Source organism: Chiloscyllium plagiosum, chromosome 28 (assembly GCF_004010195.1).
Source record: "Chiloscyllium plagiosum isolate BGI_BamShark_2017 chromosome 28, ASM401019v2, whole genome shotgun sequence".
NCBI classification, from domain to species: domain Eukaryota; kingdom Metazoa; phylum Chordata; class Chondrichthyes; order Orectolobiformes; family Hemiscylliidae; genus Chiloscyllium; species Chiloscyllium plagiosum.
The window spans coordinates 35,224,520-35,243,354 of record NC_057737.1 but is presented as its reverse complement, the minus strand read 5'-3'; the positions used below and the strand labels follow the sequence as shown (position 1 = coordinate 35,243,354).

At 40.3% G+C, this 18,835-nt stretch overlaps 1 protein-coding gene across 7 annotated transcripts in view; it reads right to left on the bottom strand.

The window, feature by feature from the left end:
• Positions 1 to 18,835, bottom strand: part of LOC122564109 (elastin-like) — a 286,762-nt gene that overhangs the window by 49,264 nt on the left and 218,663 nt on the right. For 5 of the 7 annotated variants that reach the window (XM_043718676.1, XM_043718675.1, XM_043718673.1 and 2 more), the window contains 5 exons: positions 18,342 to 18,521; positions 12,479 to 12,514; positions 11,700 to 11,804; positions 7,756 to 7,791; positions 2,668 to 2,754 (listed from right to left, as the gene is read on the bottom strand). In XM_043718676.1, the coding sequence (XP_043574611.1) occupies positions 2,668 to 2,754; positions 7,756 to 7,791; positions 11,700 to 11,804; positions 12,479 to 12,514; positions 18,342 to 18,521 (444 nt within the window). The remainder of the gene's footprint in view (positions 1 to 2,667; positions 2,755 to 7,755; positions 7,792 to 11,699; positions 11,805 to 12,478; positions 12,515 to 18,341; positions 18,522 to 18,835) is intronic. The other 2 variants (XM_043718680.1, XM_043718674.1) reach the window with 2 other exon arrangements.

Here is an 18,835-nt window from a genome sequence, read left to right as displayed (position 1 = left end):
ATTAGTGTTGAGGCCACAATCACTTACAATTGGATGACAGAAAGGAAGGTAGTATCACCAAGTTTGTTGATGACATAAAAATAAGTGGGAAGCCAAATAAAGAGAATGACATGTGGAACTTACAAAGAGCTCGAGAGATTTAATGAATGGGTAAAAAGTTGGCAGATTGATTAGATAAATGAGGCAATTACACTGGAAGAATACAATGCTTGAGTATTATTTAAGTAGAGGAAGACTACAAAAAGCTGCAGCACACAGGGACTTGGGGGATCCTCATGCATGAATCACAGATGTTAGCATTTAAGTTCAGCAGGTAACAGGGAAAGCGAATTAATGTTGGCTTTTGTATCAAAGGGATGGAGTACAAACACAGGGAAGCCTTACTAAACTTTACAAAGCACTGGTCAGACCACAGCAAATGTGATAGTGGGAATATATTCACTATTTTTCTTAGGACAAGTACAATGAAACTATCCCCCTAAAAGAATGGAAGAAATCCTTTCTTTTTCTTTTAAGATCACTACGCATAAATAGACAAATGTTCAATGAATTGCATACTATATCCTATTAAAAAAAAACTGTTGCAGTCAAATGTGAGTACGAAAACACGGTATCTATCTGAACCCTCCTTCCCTGATTGTAACTTTATTTCCTTAAATGCATGTATATGGATTTTCTCAATTATTTATTGTAGAAGTGATATTTACATTTTAACCATGCTTTGGATAAAATCCTGAATTCCCAATTGGATTCATTGGTGATTATTTTACTTTTATGTTCTCTAATTTTGGACTCTCCAACAAACGTAAATATTGGTTTACATCTTTCAATACTACAAAAACACTGAGACATTCACTGCTAGTGAGGATCACAATGATACTGAAAGTTCCCTTAAACAGCTATGTTGAAGTCCTTGATGATAGTACCCCATGGCCTTGGAAACATCAAACATGGAGAGTTTGGCTGAATTTCTTATTTTATGCAGAAGATAAAGCATGTATTCACTTTGGTGGGAGGAACAAAGGACAGACATGGTGAGAAATTACAAAGTGTTATGTCCAAGGAACTTTGTTGTACTTGTTCATCAGTCACTGAAAGCTAAAATGCAGATGTAACAAGCAATTAGGAAGGCAAGTAGTATACCGGCATTTATCACAAGAACAGCAGTAAAGATGTCTTGTTGCAGTTGTATAGTCTCTTGGTTAGATTGTGTCTGGAATATTGTATACAGTTTCGAACCCTCTTACATAAGAAAGGGTATATTGACATAGAGGGATTGCAGCAGTGGTTGATTAGATAAAATCCTGTGATGGTAAAACTGCCCTTAGAGAAGTGATTGAGGAGATGGGCTTGTATTCTTTAGAGTAGAGAAAAACGACAGATCTTTGCCATTGAAGCCAATTGATACATACAAAATTCTAGAAAGTTTGGATGCAATTAAAATGTTTCCCTGGAACTTAGATGGGGTGGGTGTAAGAGGAGTTTACAACCAGGAGACCCTATAATAGCATGTAGGGCAGGAATTTGCAACTGAGATGAGGAGGAATTTCTTCACACTGAGAATAGTAAATCTCTATTCCAAAAGAGGGCTGAGGAAACTGAATTACTATATATGCTGGTGATAGAGATTTTGATGGATTTCTAGGTACTAACAATATTCAGGTTATTAGAAAAAATGATCACTTGTAAACCATCTGATGAATGAGCAGCACTCCGAAAGCTATTGCTTCCAATTAAACCTGTTGGACTATAACCTGGTGTTGTGTGATTTTTAATTTTTGTACACCCCGTCCAACACCGGCATCTCCAAATCATAGAATATTTTAGCTAGCTTAAAGGGCTTCTCGTGATATTCGTATCCATGGGACAGTAAGTTGGAATAACACTGTCTTGCATACACTCTGATCTAGGAAGATGGAACTAATGATGAAAATAATACTGAAATTTAAAATTATATATCCAGACTTAACTAATTCAATAACTTGAAAAAAAAATGCTAATAGTCTTCTATGAACAAGGAATTTTAAAAACTCAAGTGTTTTAGGGATCTTCCTTCACTTCAATCTAGCATAAGTATCAAGGTCCTAGGATAGATATCAAGGTTCTATCAACTCAATTTTGCAAGTCTTCTATTTCAATGTTTGAGATCGATTGGCTTCAGTACAATATCCAAATTCTTCATTGATTAATTGCAAATGGGAAGTTTCGATTGATGTGAGTGAAATCATCAGATGCAAATATTGAAGAGACCTTCAGATTGACAAACTGTGTACTTTGTTTGATTGCAGAAAACAAAGAATTAATTTTTTTGCCCGGTTTTTGTACCTGTGCAGTGTTATTAACTGTCCGATCTAAAGTACCACCATACCTGACATCCAAATTATGTTATTCTGTCTTTTTAATTTTCATTTCATTTTAATGAAAACCTCAGCTATTCAGAACACTAATATCTTCTTTTGATAGACTTATAAGCTACAATCCATCAACCTTCGCATACTGTATCTTTGATGAAAACACCCAGCTGCAGTTATTTTTCTTTTATCTTTTATATTAATTTCAATTTGTGTTTTTATCTCAATTTGCATAGAATTGGAATCAGATAGGTTTATATACTTTACAAAAAGAGTGAAGTGGAGAAAAATGGTCTTTCAAAAGGCAGTGAATTACCCACACCGACGCCAGGCTGGGCCCCTACTCCGATGCCAGGCTGGACCCCTACTCCGACGCCAGGCTGGACCCCTACTCCAAGACCTACTTGAAGATAATGAAGAAATAAAAATTATCAGTAATTATAACATTTGAGCAACTTTAGGATTTATAGGCCAATTTGTGGTCAACAGTGAAATAATATAAATCCAGGATTCAATCCTTTTTAATTCCAGTCATTAAGACACAATGTTATTCTCTAACCATTATTGTTTCATGTATGATAGAGAAAATGCTTCACTGTCAGAGGTACTCTCTTTTAGATGAGACAATAGTGGTCAATATACTGGTTTATGTGGATATAAAAGGTTCAACATCACTATTCAAAAACGAATGTGGCATTCTGGTGTTTTTAGCAACATTAACATCACTAAAATGATTTGACTGTACATTTACGTACTTGTCATTAATCAACACCAATTAATCAATGTGATGTTACAAGAATCCATGATTATAGGCGCCTGTAGGCAACCATATATACGCATGCATAGGTCAAGTTTTGAAATCAGTTTTTTAAGGTGAAATTAGGGGGTCGACTTATACACGAGGTATAGTTTTTGAAGGGATGAAATTCATGCTTGGCATGAGTCAAAAAATGGACAAGAGCTAGATCTCTATATAAAATAATAAACAACAAAAGAAAAAAGAATTATGGCCGTTATTGAATGTTTATCTACAAAATAAATGTCTCCATTCTGCCTACTATGGTAGAAAAGTACTGTCGTACTGTATTCCAGTTACCAATTCCGTAAAGTGCATGTAGGTCTACACATATGTATAAATGTTATTAGCAGGTGGTCAAGCCATCTACCGGGCGCACTTGTACAATTCATGAAATAAAAAGAGGGGAGCAGTACAAAAAAATGACTGATAGTATTTTATTAAGAAAGAGACCGCATGAAAATGTTAATAATATATGATAAATACTTTACATCAAAAAACTCATATTCACAGCAAAAACTCTTTTCACTGTATACCACAAATATGATGTGATAGCTGCTTAAAACAAAAGTTACCGATACATGCATTAGAATCTTTCAAATTCCCTGCCGTCATCAGTTGTATCACTGAATAATTCACTCCCGACATCTGGGTCAAGCACATCGTCGAATGGATCATCTTCAGCTGTACTCTCAAGGTGATCATCAATTTATTTGTTATCATTTCCAGCTGACCATGAATAGTCATTCTTCGTTCCTTCTAAAGCATTAGAAATTCCACATTTTGTGAAGGCTGTCACAATAATTTCGATTTTCATCTCCTTCCAGGACTCAACAATCCATTCACATATAGCTGCAAGTAATGGAGTATGCATGATTCCACCCTTTGTGAAGCTTTTTTCCCCTTCTTGCATCCAAGTGTCCCATTTTTTCATAGTAAATCCTTAAAAGGTTGATTGATGCTAACATCCAGTGGCTGCACCATGCTCATAAGGCCCCCAGGAATCATTGCAATGTCAGTATTGTTAGCTCGAAGTTCACTTCTATTACTTTTCATTCTGTGTGATCTGAACATGTTCCAAACCAGTAAGCTTTTTCCCTTTCTAAGCCCACATGGTCACATATTCCAGATCTCCCTAACACAAGTGTTGCAGTCACCTTCATCCATCCACCATTTTTTATGGACGAGGACAACAATGCCTTTTTGGAAATTTTTGTTTGGGCACAGTTTTCCGCTTAAAAATCACCATAGGCTTTAACTTTGTTCCATCTGCCATACAACCCAAGTACCACAGTGAATCGATTCCTTTCACAGAATCACAGAACCTCTATAGTGTGGAAACAGGCACTTTGGACCAACAGGTCCACACTAACACTACAAAGATTAATCCACCCAGAACCATTCTCCTACCCTATTACTGTACATTTACCCCTGACTAACGCACCACACCTACACATCCCCGAACAGTGTGGGACAATTTAGGTTGGTCAACCCACCCTAACCTGCACAAATTTGGATTGTGGGAGGAAACCGGAGCACTCTGAGGAAACTTACGCAGACATGGGGCGAGAATGTATAAACTCTCACAGAGAGTCACTGCGAGGCTGGAATTGAACCCGGGTCCCTGGAGCCTTGAGGGTTGGTGCAGTCCAGCACAAAACAAAAAAATATCCTAACCTACCCACTGTCAGAACGGGCAGAAGGTTCAGTCCTGGACATTACCTACATCAGCGTCAGCAGCAGAATCCAAATGTTGGGAGTCTGGCCCCCTGCTGGTGCGTCCGCAAACGGCAGTGCACCTCCACCCACACTCAGGGCAGGCTGGTGGGTCAGCAGATTGGAGGAATCGCTGAAGGCCTTCCTGCACTCAGGGCAGCTGAAGGGTTCTCACCCGTGTGGACCCACCGGTGTGTCAGCAGTTAGAAGGAATTGCTGAATCCCTTTCCGCACTCAGGGTAAGTGAATGGCCTCTCCCCGGTGTGGACACACCGGTGTTTCAGCAGTTTGGAGGAATTGCTGAAGCCCTTTACGCACACAGCGGTGCTAAAGAGCCTTTCGTCGATGTGGACCCGCTGGTGGGTCAGCAGCTGAAGGGCTTCTCCCCAGTGTAGACCCGCCAGTAGGTCAGCAGGGCAGAGGAATTGCTGAAGGCTTTCCAACACTCGGGGCAGCTGAAGGGCTTCTCCCTGGTGTGGAGCTGCCAGTGGGCTAGCAGGTTGGAGGATTTCCTGAAGGCCTTCCCACACTTGGGGCAGGGGAACAGCTTCTCACCAGTATGGACCCCCCGACCCCTCGTGTTCCAGCAGGTTGGAGGAGCAAGTGAAGTCCTTCCTGCACTCGGGGCAGCTGAAGGGCCTCTTGCCTGAGTGGACCCACTGGTGCTTCAGCAGGTCAGAGGAATTGCTGAGCCCCTTTCTGCACTCAGGAGAGGCGAACCACCCCTCGCCAGTATGGACTCGCTGGTGGGTCAGCAGGTGTGAGGAATGGGTGAACCTCTTTTCGCATTCGGGGCAGGGGAAGGGCCTATGCCTGTGTGGACCCGCCGGTGCTTCAGCAGGGAGTAGGAATCGCCAAAGGCCTTCCCGCACTCAGGGCAGCTGAAGGGCCTCTCCCCAATGTGGATCCACTGGTGGGCCAGCAGGAGGGAGGAATTGCTGAAGGCCTTCCCACATTCAGGGTAGGGGAAGGGCTACTTGCCAGTATGGATCCGCCGGTGGTCCAGCAAGTGGGAGGAGTGAGTGAAATTCTTCCCGCACTTTTTAAGGGCCTCTCACCCGTGTGGACCCGCTGGTGCCTTTGCAGGAAGTAGAAATTGCTGAAGGCGTTCCCACACTCGGGGCAGCTGGAGGGTCTCTCACCAGTGTGACTGCGCCAATGACTCTCCAGGGCAGACGGGACACAGAGGCCTTTCCCGCAGATGCCACATTTCCACAGTTTCTCCATAGGGCAGGATTCCTCAGGTTTCTTCATGGCTAAAGCTTCAGCTGCACAAAAAAGTGTGCACACCCCTTCCTCACCATGAATTCCTCTTCCCGGGCCATACAATTGCTTCAGGGTCCACACTCAATGCGCTGCAACAGTCGTGGCTGTCATCCAGCCCCACTGATTCTGAAAACTTACTCAGATAAGGACCAAAAAGTTTTGCTCCTTCTCACAGAATCATAGTCAGAAATAGTTGCAGTCCGAATGGATTGAGTGATTGTCATTGATGTGAAAGTGAGGACAGCAGACCCTGGAGAGTCAGTCAAAAAGTGTAGCATAGTAGGTCAGGCAGCATCCAAGGAGCAGGAGAGTTACCGTTTTGGGCAAAAGCCTTCATCTGTTGATTTTGAAACTTCTCTCTTCAAATCTTCAAACACTCTGAGTTTAGAGTATCGTACTGGAAAAGCACAGCAGGTCAGGCAGCATCCGAGGAGCAGGAGAATTGACGTTTTGAGCAAGAGCACTTCTTCAGAAACAAGCTCCATGGCCAGTAATCTTAACCAAAACTGTTTTTGCTCCAATCTTATCCACAGATCTACTCCCTGGCATATCAAAGTTCATTGGGGTTTCATCCATACTGCTGATGCATGAGAACCTGTACCCATTTTTCTTCTGACTTCTGATTACAAAGCCATGGAACCCAATTAACTTGTCATTAGGTTCTACTGGTAGTCATTGGGCAATCTTGATTTTCTGCCTAAGCACTAAATCATACCTTTTCATAAACCTATTGCACCATACAAAACTGGCTTTGAAATCAGTGAATCCATCTTTTTTTTGCTTCATTTTTGGAGCATATTCTGACAAATTGTCAAGTCAGTGTGCTTCCATTTTGACAACACGGAATTACCCAGTCAGCAATCTTTTCTTCTAGTTGTGGCCACTCGTTCAGCTTTCCTCAGTTGACATACTTCTGTTTGGCATAGTCTTTAACTGTGTGGCTTTTTTCCTTCTTTCTTGAACAAGTTTTTCAGAAACACAGAACTTACTTGCAGCTATGCTATTGTTGTTCTTCTCTGCAAATTCAATAACTTTTAGTTTAAACTGTGCTGTCTACTTGTTTCTTTGTAATGCTATTTTGTCATAAAAATTTGGGGCAGTTTTACAATAAGTTCAGAGCACAACTGTACGCGACACCTACTTCTAAGACAAGGCTGAGAATTGCCATAAGGTACCGTAGATATTTGTATGCACAGGTCAAATAAATGTATGTAAATATTACATAAATATATATATAGTTATCAACATTCAATTTAACAATTTGAAAATCACACAAATATATACTGGTGCGTGTAACAAATGATGACACCGGTATTGCATTTGAACCAAAAATGTGCAAATCATGCCCTTTAAGGCTGCATATATGGTCAGGAAGAGATCCATGAAAAACTAGGGTTGACTAATACACAAGGTATATGAAAAATACCAGAATATTTGGCCAAAACTAAGGGGTCAATTTGGACGTGAGACTTACCTATACATGAGTATATATGGTACTTCTCACATGTAGCCATTACATATAGCAGGAAAATTCCTTTCTTTTTAAAATTGAAGTGGCTTTTTTTCAAAGATAATAACATAACAGATACGTTGACCAGTGAATATGTCAGTAGTGGTCAGATATACCTCCATATTTAGCAGCTTTAGATGCAGCAACTCCACCTGTAATGAGAGAAAACTAGAAGTAGTATTGGTCTGGGCTGGTTAGTCTGTATACAGGTAAAATAACAAGTATTTTGAAGTTTACAATATCACAGCACTCTTGAGAAATAAGTTCTCTAAAAATAATCTTCATTAACACGTTGCCCAAATTAAGTGAATATTAACTTCTAAAGTCCTTTTGGTGAATGTCCAACTGCTGAAAATTTGTGATTAAGAATTTAAGAGACTGTGTATGTCTGGCAAGTTTGTCTTATATTTCTTTAACTACATCAACACTTGTAAACTTTCAAACTGTCCCAAAATGTGTTGCCAATTTGATTCAATCCTTATAAAATATCATAAGAACTGTATCTGCTTTGGTAGGACCTAACACATCTTTCTAAGTCAGGTCTTCTTACAATTTCCTTGATACTCTCTGCTGACACATAGAATTTCATGAAGCATTTTACTTAAAGGGCTAGTATTGGTATTATTTTTACCCATGCCGAAGTCTGTCAGATGTTATATCAGCCAATGTGCATAATAAACAAGTCTCATTTACAAGAACTCTTGTTTGACCTCAATAAGCCAGGTTGACTTGATATTCTTTCTTTCTCTTTTTGTTTGTTTTCCTGAAGTGCTTTGTGCTAATTGCCTCAACTACTCATATTTTAATTATTTTGAGTGCAATTGATGTTGCTTTTAGATTTATGGTATATAACTTTGGACTCCCCAAAATATTTTCCAGATCTTCTCATCCCCATTATTGGTGAATGAAGAGATGATTGTTGGGATAGAGGTCTCAATGTGATTGGATGTTTTCGGGAAACATTTTACATTGTAACTAGAGACTTCTATTAATGGCTCTGTGGGTGACTGGGACATCTTGCTGCCAGTGTCCCCAGGACCTGAAAACATGCAGACCTGGACTGGTTTCCTTATGCTGACCCTGGTCTTACATTGGTTTTGTAGAGATGTTCCTAACAGGCATAAAGCCTGATCAGAAGTGAAACTTGAAATGAGTAGAGTGGAGTATCAAAGCACTGCTTCACCAACTGAAACCACATTACACACCAGCCTCCTCCCAGCCCTCCCTCACAACTGACACCTCCCTGACACAGCTCAACACTCCTCCCTTGATAATGTTGACCAATTTGTTGTAAATGCTCATCTATCGTCTGATGAAACCTGACCTCATGATAATACAGCTAACTGCCACATCATCAACTCTGCGCAGCTGAACTGCCAAGGAAATTGAATATTTGGAACCAGTAATATGTAGTTATGTGCAACAGTAATGGCATTATTTTTCTTAAACTGTACTGAGAACATTTGAACTAACCATGATCAAACACAAATCTTACATTTGTATTCCTCCAATCATAGAAGATTCAAAGAGATTATTACAACTGAGAAAAAAACACCAACTGGGAATCTATCAATCAGTCTTAGGTGAACAACTTAAGTTGAATCTGAAAACTCTAAAGCCTCTTAGGGATCTTCCTGTATAAGTATTGAGTCAGAGAGACAAACAGCAATGAAACAGATTGTTCAGTCCAACTTGTCCGCACCGACCAGACATCCCAATCTGACCTAGTCACATTTGCTAGCATTTAGTTCATATCCCATCACACCCTTCTTATTCATATATCCATTCAGATGCCTTTTAAAATGTTGTAATTATACCCATTCCACCACTTCCTCTAGCAGTTTGTCCATACGTTCATCACCCTCTGCGTGAAAACATTACACCTCAAGTCCTTTTTAAATCTTCCTTTCTCACCTTAAACATATGCCCTCTGGTTTTGGACTTCTCCACCCTAGGAAAAGGACCTTGGCTATTCACTGTATCCATGCCCCCCATGATTTTATAAACTTCAAAAAACATTTCCCCTCAAGCTTCTGACGTTCCAGGGAAGCAAATTCCACCCCATTTAGCCTCTCCCTATAAATCAAACCTTCCAGTCCTGGCAGCTTCTCGGAGATCTTTTTTGAACCCTCTCAAGTTTAACATCTTTCCTTCAGTGGTTAGCACTGCTGCCTCGAGACTGGTTCAATTCCAGCCTCGGGCGACTGTCTGTGTGGAGTTTGCACATTCTCCCAGTGTCTGCGTGGGTTTCCTCCGGGTACTCCGGTTTCCTCCCACAAGTCACAAAGATGTGCAGGTCAGGTGAATTGGCCATGCTAAATTGCCCGTAGTGTTAGGTAAAGGGTAAATGTAGGGGTATGGGTCACTCTTTGGAGGGTCTGTGTGGACTGGTTGGGCCGAAGGGCCTGTTTCCACACTGTAGGAAATCTAATCTAATCTAATTCTATGTAGTATTCTAAAAGTGATCTCACCAATGTCCAGTACAACTGTAACATGAAACTCTAACTACTATATTCAATGCTCTGACCAATGAAGTAATGCCTTCTTCACCACCCTTTCTACCTGCAACTCCACTTTCAAGGAACTAAGCACCTTCATTCCTGGGTCTCTTATTTGGCAACATTCCCCAGGGCCCAATTGTTAACTGTATAAGTCATGCCCTGATTTGCCTTACCAAAATGCAACACCTCACGTTTATCCAAATTAAAGGGCGGCATGGTGGCACAGTGGTTAGCACTGCTGCCTCACAGCGCCAGAGACCCGGGTTCAATTCCCACCTCAGGTGACCCACTGTGTGGAGTTTGCACGTTCTCCCCGTGTCTGCGTGGGTTTCCTCCGGGTGCTCCGGTTACCTCCCACAGTCCAAAGATGTGCAGGTCAGGTGAATTGACCATGCTAAATTGTCCGTAGTGTTAGGTAAGGGGTAAATGTAGGGATATGGGTGGTTTGCGCTTCGGCGGGTCGGTGTGGACTTGTTGGGCCGAAGGGCCTGTTTCCACATTGTAAAGTATCTAGTAATCTAATCTAAACTCCATCTGGCACTCTTCGGCCCATTGGTCATCTGATCAAAGTCACATTGTACTCTGAGATAATCCTCTTTACTACACCACCTGTTTTGGTGTCATCTGCAAACTTACTAACCATGCTGCCTCTATTCACATCCAAATTATTAGCACTTGAATAAATCACATTTATCATGATTATCAAATTTCATAAGTCACTATGGGCTATCCTCCTGACAGAGGACAAAATCCAAATTTTAGATTAGATTCCCTACAGTATGGAAACAGGCCCTTCAGCCCAACAAGTCCACATTAATCCTCCAGAAAGTAACCCACCCAGACCCATTCCCCTACCCTAACTAATGCACCTAACATTATGGGCAATTTAGCATGGCTAATTCACCTGACTTGTACATCTTTGGATTATGGGAGGAAACCCACGCAGACACAGGGAGAATGTGCAAACTCCACACAGATAGTTGCCTGAGGTGGGAATTGAACCTGGGTCCCTAGTGCCATGAGGCAGCAGTGTTAATCACTGAGCCATCGTGTTAGCCTAGGCTTTTAACGGACAATAATCAGCCAAATAGGATGTTTTCATTGAAGTGAGTCAAATCAACAAATGCAAGCAATCTTCATTTAAGAGACACTTGGGGATTAACATAGGGCCATTTCAATGGATTGCAGAAAACTTGTAGTAGCTGCTTTCTGATGCACCCATGAGGTCTGTTTTGTTTTTACAATAAACAACGCATGATTTTGTCAAAATAAATTTAGTAGAAAGGAATATACCAAGGTGGTAAAATGGGAGTGGAAAACCACAGCTATTCAGAACATCTACATGTTCTTTTAACAGATTTATAAGTGACAAGGCATCAACATTTCCAAACTGTATCAGTGATGGAAGCAACAATGTGCAGTTATTTTCCTTTTGCTCCAGAAATGAAACTTGTTTTGCATCGGGGGACCTCTATTTGCACAGAACTGGATGAGCCAGACTTACACACTTTATGAAAAGTATAATAGAAGAAAATGTATTTCAAGGAACAATAAATTACCCACTCCGACGCCAGGCTGGCCAATTCCTGTGCCAGGCTGGACTCCCATTCCAGGGCCCATCTGTACACCTACTCCAACACCAGGCTGCACACCCACTCCAAGGCCTAAATCAGATAGAATTAATTTAATAATTAGGATTTAATGAAAGACTTTACATAAAGCAAAATGACTTTATACTTTTTCATCTAATTATTGCCAATGGTGGAAAAAAATACAAATCCAAAATCCTGTTGCTTTTTTATATCCAGATATTGATTTCAAAACTTAAGTCAAAATTTTATTCACCCAAACTATTATTCGTCAATGTCTGAGGGGAAAGCATTGCTTTGTCAGAGATGCCATTTTTAGATGAGACAATAGATGCCAATCTACTTGTTTATATGGATTAAAAAAAGGTCTGATGATGCTATCCAAATGCAGAATGAGGCATTATCATGATCTTGTTAACACCAGCATCCTCTAAAATCATTTAACTGTGTATTTAGAAACTGCTCTCCATACAATGACAATTTTGAAAAAAAAATCAGCATTGATATAAGTTCACGTCCCATCACTGAATACCAATAATATTTTGTGTGTCATATTAGTACTTGTGCTGGATCATCCTGTCAATGTGATGCTGCAGGAATATTCGAAGTCCGGTCAGCAACATGAAAATGCTTTTCATCTATTTATAACATGTAATAGGAAAATTCCTTTCCCTTTAACAATAAACTTTGTTAACAATCAAAAATAATAATTTAACAGTAATTTAGACCAATGAATCTGTTAGACTTACCTTGATATTTAGCAGCTTTAGATGCAGCAGCTCCACCTGCAGTGATAGAGAATCAATAAGTATTGGTACAATTACTGTATCTTCATATATGCATGGCAAGAAACATTCTTAAGGTTACAGCAACACAGCATTCCTGAAAAATAGGTTCTCTGAAATTCTGTTCATTAAAATGAATTGCCCAAATTGAACTGACTGTCTCGAATTCCATTGGGTGAATATCAAGTTTGAGACAAAATATTCATTTCAAAATCCAGGCTTTATCAAGTTTTGTTAACTAGGTCAACGCTCTCAAAATGTCTTAAGAAGTGAGCTGAGCTTGGTTTACATTTAATTACTAGACAGGATTTAAAAATAAAAACTTATTTGAATATATTGAATAAATGGGAGGAATTGTTGCATAGTGGATAGCGTCCCTGCTGTTTACTCAGAAGATTTGGGTTCGTCCTACTCAAAGATTGATGGCCAAGGAAGCTACATTCATACTATCAAATCGTAAACCTTCCAATCCTGCCACTGGCAGGCAATGAGAGTGAGTGAGATTCTTGGTCAGATTTGTGATGAAAAGAAAATTAGAGACTCTACCATCTTCATTCTGGTCTACAGCATGCATGTAAAGTGCGCATTGCCACAGCAGCAGGGACATCATGAGGAACCAGTTGACATAGTTTGCTGAATGGATGGTGTGGATCAGACTGGGACCAACACCATGGAGTTAAACTCTATTCTAGGTGTGGTGGATTGGGATCTACTTCCTTGCCACATGCATAGTATTTGTGAGCAGGTCCTACAGCTGAAGAAGAAACATCCAAGAATAGCTTTCAAGTCAAGGTTCCTGACATTCTTCTTGATATTCTCTCCCGACCTGTGCAACCTGCCTAAACATCTTAATAAAAGTGATAGTATTGGTATTACATTGGTTGTTCACCTGCCCTAAAGTTAATCAATTGTTAAATGGCCATTCTGAACAGCATGTCCCATAAATAAAAACATACTCTGTACAAGCAGAGACTGATGAATATACTATATGTCTAAAAGGCTTGAGCTTAATTACACCATGTAAAGGTATTCTTGATCTTCTTCCTTGTGTTGTGTTTTATCTATTTTTACCTTAAATCCATGCATGTTAATTGGTACAATAAATAATTGTCTGGGACAGTTCCACATTCTAATCATTCCCTGGATAAAAAAGAAGTCATATTCTGAACTCTCTATTAGATTTAATGGTAATTGTTTTATAGTTATTGCCTCTAACATTTGACTCTCTGACAAGAAGAAAAATGGATTCTGATCTTCTGATACACATAGCAGTGAATACTGAAGTATTTGTTGTTGTTGAGGATTATATTAGCATCAGATGTTCTGGACTACAACATGCTGGCAGCAAAACCTTAAATTCTGTCTTCTGATGGTGGTAGTAGTAATAGCACTCATCCAATAGTTTACAGGACGATGCTAATTCTTTGAGGAATAGGTACAAATTTTACCCAATATTGACTGGGATCTCCTTACTGCAGATGGTTTGGATGGAGCCATTTTGGTCAGGTGTGTTCAGAAGGGTTTCCTTACTCAGTATGTAGACAGCCAAATGAGGGGAGAGGCTATTTTGGATTTGGTGCTTGGTAATGGGCCAGGGCAGGTGTCAGTTCTTGTGATGGGAGAACACTTCAGTGACAGTGACCACAACTGCCTCACATTTATCATAGCCATGGAGAGGGAATGGAGCAGTTACCATGGCAAGATATTTAATTGGGGAAAAGGAAATTATGATGCTATCTGACAGGAGTTGGGAAGTACAGATTGAGAGCAATTGTTCCACAGAAAGGGCACAACAGACACGTGGAAACTGTTTAAGGAACAGTTATTGTGAGTGATGCACAAATTTGTTCCTCTGAGACAGGCAAGAAGGGGTAAGAATAAGGAGCCTTAGATTACGAGAACAAAGAAGCCTCTCATCAAAAGGAAGAAGGCAGCTTATGTAAGGTGGAGGAAGCAAGGATCTAGCACATGTTTCGAGGATTACAGGCTTACTAAAAAGGAGCTCAAAAATGGATTGAAGTAAGTCAGGAGGGGGTACGACAAAGGCTTGGCGGGAAGAATTAGGGAGAACCTAAAAGCATTTTACTCATACATGAGGAATAAGAGAATGATCAGGGAGAAGGTAAGGCCAGTCAGGTATAGCGTAAGGAACTTGTGCATGGAGTCTGAGCAGATAGGGGAAACCCTAAATGAGTTTTTTGCTTCGGTTTTCACTAAGGAAAGGGGCCTTGTTGTGAATGAGAACTTTGAGGAGCCAGGAAACAGGCTTGAACAGATCAAGATTGAGGATGTTGATATGCTGGAAATTTTGGCAAACATTAAGATTGATAAGTCCCCTAGGCCAGACCAGATTTATCCTAGGTTGCTCCAGGAAGTGAGAGAGGAGGTTGCTAAGTTGCTGGTAAATATATTTGCTTCCTCACTCTCCACGGGACTCGTACCAGAAAATTGGAGGGAGACGAATGTTGTTCCTCTTTTCAAGAAGGGTCATAGGGAAATCTCTGGCAATTACAGACCAGTCAGTCTGACATCTGTGGTCAGCAAGGCTTTGAAAAGAATTCTGAGGGATAAGATTTATGACTTTTTGGAAAAGCATAAAGTGATTAAAAGCAATCTGCATGGCTTTATGAGGGGCAGGTCATGCCTCACAAATCTTATTGAGTTCTTTGAGGAGTTGACGAGACAGGCTGACAAAAGTCGGGCAGTGGATGTAGTGTATATAGACTTCAGTAATGCGTTTGATAAGGTTCCCCATGGTAGGCTCATTCATAAAGTCAGGAAGTATGGGATACAGTGAGATTTGGCTCTCTGGATTCAGAACTGGTTGGCTGACAGAAAGCAGAGAATGGTTGTAGATGGAAAGTATTCTGCCTGGAGGTCAGTGGTGAGTGATGTGCCGCAGGGCTCTGTTCTTGGGCCTCTGCTCTTTGTAGTTTTTATAAATGATTTGGTTGAGGAAGTTCAGGGGTGGGTTAGTAAATTTGCAGATGACACAAAGGTTGGAGGAGCTGTTGACAGTATCAAGGGCTGTTGCAGGCTGCAGCGTGACACTGACAGGATGCAGAGCTGGGCTCTGAAATGGCAGCTGGAGTTCAACCTGGAAAAATGGGAAGTGATGCCGAACTTGAATGCTGAATATAGGATTAAAGACAGTACTCTTGGCAGTTTGGAGGAACAGCGGTGTTCAAGTGCATAGACCCCTCAAAGTTGCTAACCAAGTGGATAGGGTTATTAAGAAAGCATATGGTGTTTTGGCTTTCATTAACAGGGGGATCGAGTTTAAGAACTGCAAGGTTTTGCTGCAGCTCTACAAAACCCTGGTGAGACCACACTTGGAATATGGTCCTTGGCCTCCTCCATCGCCAGACCATGGCAACACGACGCCTGGAGGAAGAGCGCCTCATCTTCCGCCTAGGAACCCTCCAACCACAAGGGATGAATGCAGATTTCTCCAGCTTCCTCATTTCCCCTCACCCACTTTGAGTACAGGTTTCTCACACATTAAACTACAATGTTATTAGAAGCAGAAATAACTGTCCTGCAGATGGAGGAAATAATCCCTGAATGCAGATTTCTCCAGCTTCCTCATTTCCCCTCACCCCACTTTGAGTACAGGTTTCTCACACATTAAACTACAATGTTATTAGAAGCAGAAATAACTGTCCTGCAGATGGAGGAAATAATCCCGACTGTTTTACAACATTTTACAAAGACTAAGGCAATAGAATTGGCATAGAAGTTAAAGTTGGTTTTCCTTTAAACACTAAGAAGGCAGTGATATTTAAAATATTAGCAAAGCATTTGGGATTGATGAAAATACAAGAAAATCCAGATAGACCATTGAGTCAGTGGAGGTGATTATGACTGAATTACAGTTAATATTGCTTGAACATGACAGAGTTGAGGCAGCTTAAAATTAAAAAAAAATAAAGAACATTGCAGTTGAAAAGGATGGAGATGGGGATGACAGAATTTGAGCTTGAGAAAGAGAGAAAAAAAGAGCATTTCACAGATAGAGGGAAAAGGAACAAAGAAAAATAAATCAAGGAGATTGGAACTTGAATTACAAAGGAAAAAAGAGCAAAGAGATGAGAGAGAGAGAGAGAAGAAAAAGAGTATTGGCTTATAAGGCTGTAGTTCTTTTTTTAAATGCCTCAGATATAGAAGAAATTTCTGATGAGGAAAGCCATAGGCAGAATCTAAAGTCCAAGTGGGAAATGTATAAATTCGTAGAGGCCATACCAAAGTGTAAAGAAAGGATGTGGAGTCATTCTTTCATTTGAAAAGATAGCAAAGCAAATAAAATGGTCAAAGGAAAGCCAGACGTTGTTCATACATTGTAGGTTGAAAGCTAGAGCACATGAAATTTATGCCTCACTAACAGAGGAGTTCTTTTGGATTATGATGCTGTATAAGAGGCTTTTCTGGTTTTTTTGAGTTAATTCCTGAAGTATAAAGACAAACGTTTCAAATATTGAAGGAAATAACTTTAGCAAACTTTAAAGGGTAAAGCAAAATAAATTTAACTGGTGGATAATAAACAGAACATTTTTTTTCCTTCAACTACACAGACCTGAAATGGATAAAAAGATGAGAGGATGAAAAAAGGTAAGTTGTCAGATTAATGAAGAAACAGCTGGGCATGCCCTCAGATTTCATGCTGAGACCAGAAAGTAAGGGCTCAGAGTGTCATTTGCCTAATTGTTTCAATTATCACAAAGTAGAACATTTTCATTCAAAACGTTGGAAGTTGTGATGGATGCACATAAGCTTGACTTGTGTTTCAGAAGTGAGAATCTGAAAAGGGAACTCACAAGGCAAGTACCATGGACCAAATTGTAGCTTTAACTGCAACTATGAAACCAAAGTTAAGCACTGCTTTGAGTGCAGTAGTGGTGAAGGGTAGATGAGTGATACAATAGGTTTTTGTTGAAAGGCAAGGTAATCCTTCTTTATTCAAATGATACAGATAAAGCCAGAACTATATTAAGCGATACAGAAATTATGCAACATCTTTTGCAAGAGAAGGACTTTACTTCTCCTCCAGACAGACTTGCTCTGAAAGCCAATGTTTTACACAGGGTAAGTAGAGAATACCTGTTTCTATATACAAAGTACATAGGATGTGACCTGACATCTGAAACAGCAGTAGTAGGAATTGTTCAGTAATAAACTGTGGATGGAATTGACTTAATCCTAGGTAACGACTTAGCTGGAGTAATTAAATTCATTGCTTTGCCTAGAACTATAGAAAGTCTGAGTGAAGTTAAAGAAAAGGAACAGTACAGGCACAAGTTGTAGATATTTTTCCACTGTGACCTGAACAATGGCAAAACAGAGTCCAAAATTGGTCCATCAAGAATTAGTCATTGACAGAAATGCTTGCATTGCTTAACTGCAAAAAAAAACATCATTTAGTTTTAAACAACACTGAATGGTTGCGTTAAATGGGTGATAATTTCCTGAGTACCATTATACATGTTATCGCTAGTCCTGTTACCCTATTTTTTTATGGCTATACAATCAACAGCCAATGATGTTCACCCAATTAATTTTGGTTGACAGGAATATCACAGGTAGACATTGCAAGAATGGACTATTCAGAAAACTTGCAAGTTCTTTTGACAGACCTATAAAGTACAATTCAAAAACTCTTCATACAGTATCCTTGATGAATGCATGCAGCTGCAGTTATTTCATTTTGCTTTTGATATTAATTTCAATTTGAGTCAGATACTTCAATTTGCACAGAATTGGGTTGAAATAGACTTATACACTCTTTGTAAAACAAAATGGAGAAAATGTCTTCCAAAAGACAGTAGTTTACCCACTCCGACGCCAGGCTGCACACCTACTCCGACGCCAGGCTGCACACCTACTCCGACGCCAGGCTGCACACCCACTCCGACGCCAGGCTGCACACCGATTCCGACGCCAGGCTGCACACCGATTCCGACGCCAGGCTGCACACCCACTCCGACGCCAGGCTGCATACCCACTCCAAGACCTACATTGAGATAAAAAGAATGCAATATTTCAAAATAGTGACTCGTTATTTTAGAAGATTAAAGCTAAAACAAATTAAGAATTTTTTCGGTCTAACAGAACATAGAACATAGAAGAATACAGCGCAGTACAGGCCCTTCGGCCCTCGATGTTGCGCCGATCCAAGCCCACCTAACCTACACTAGCCCACTATCCTCCATATGCCTATCCAATGCCCGCTTAAATGCCCATAATGAGGGAGAGTCCACCACTGCTACTGGCAGGGCATTCCACGAACTCACGACTCGCTGAGTAAAGAACCTACCCCTAACATCT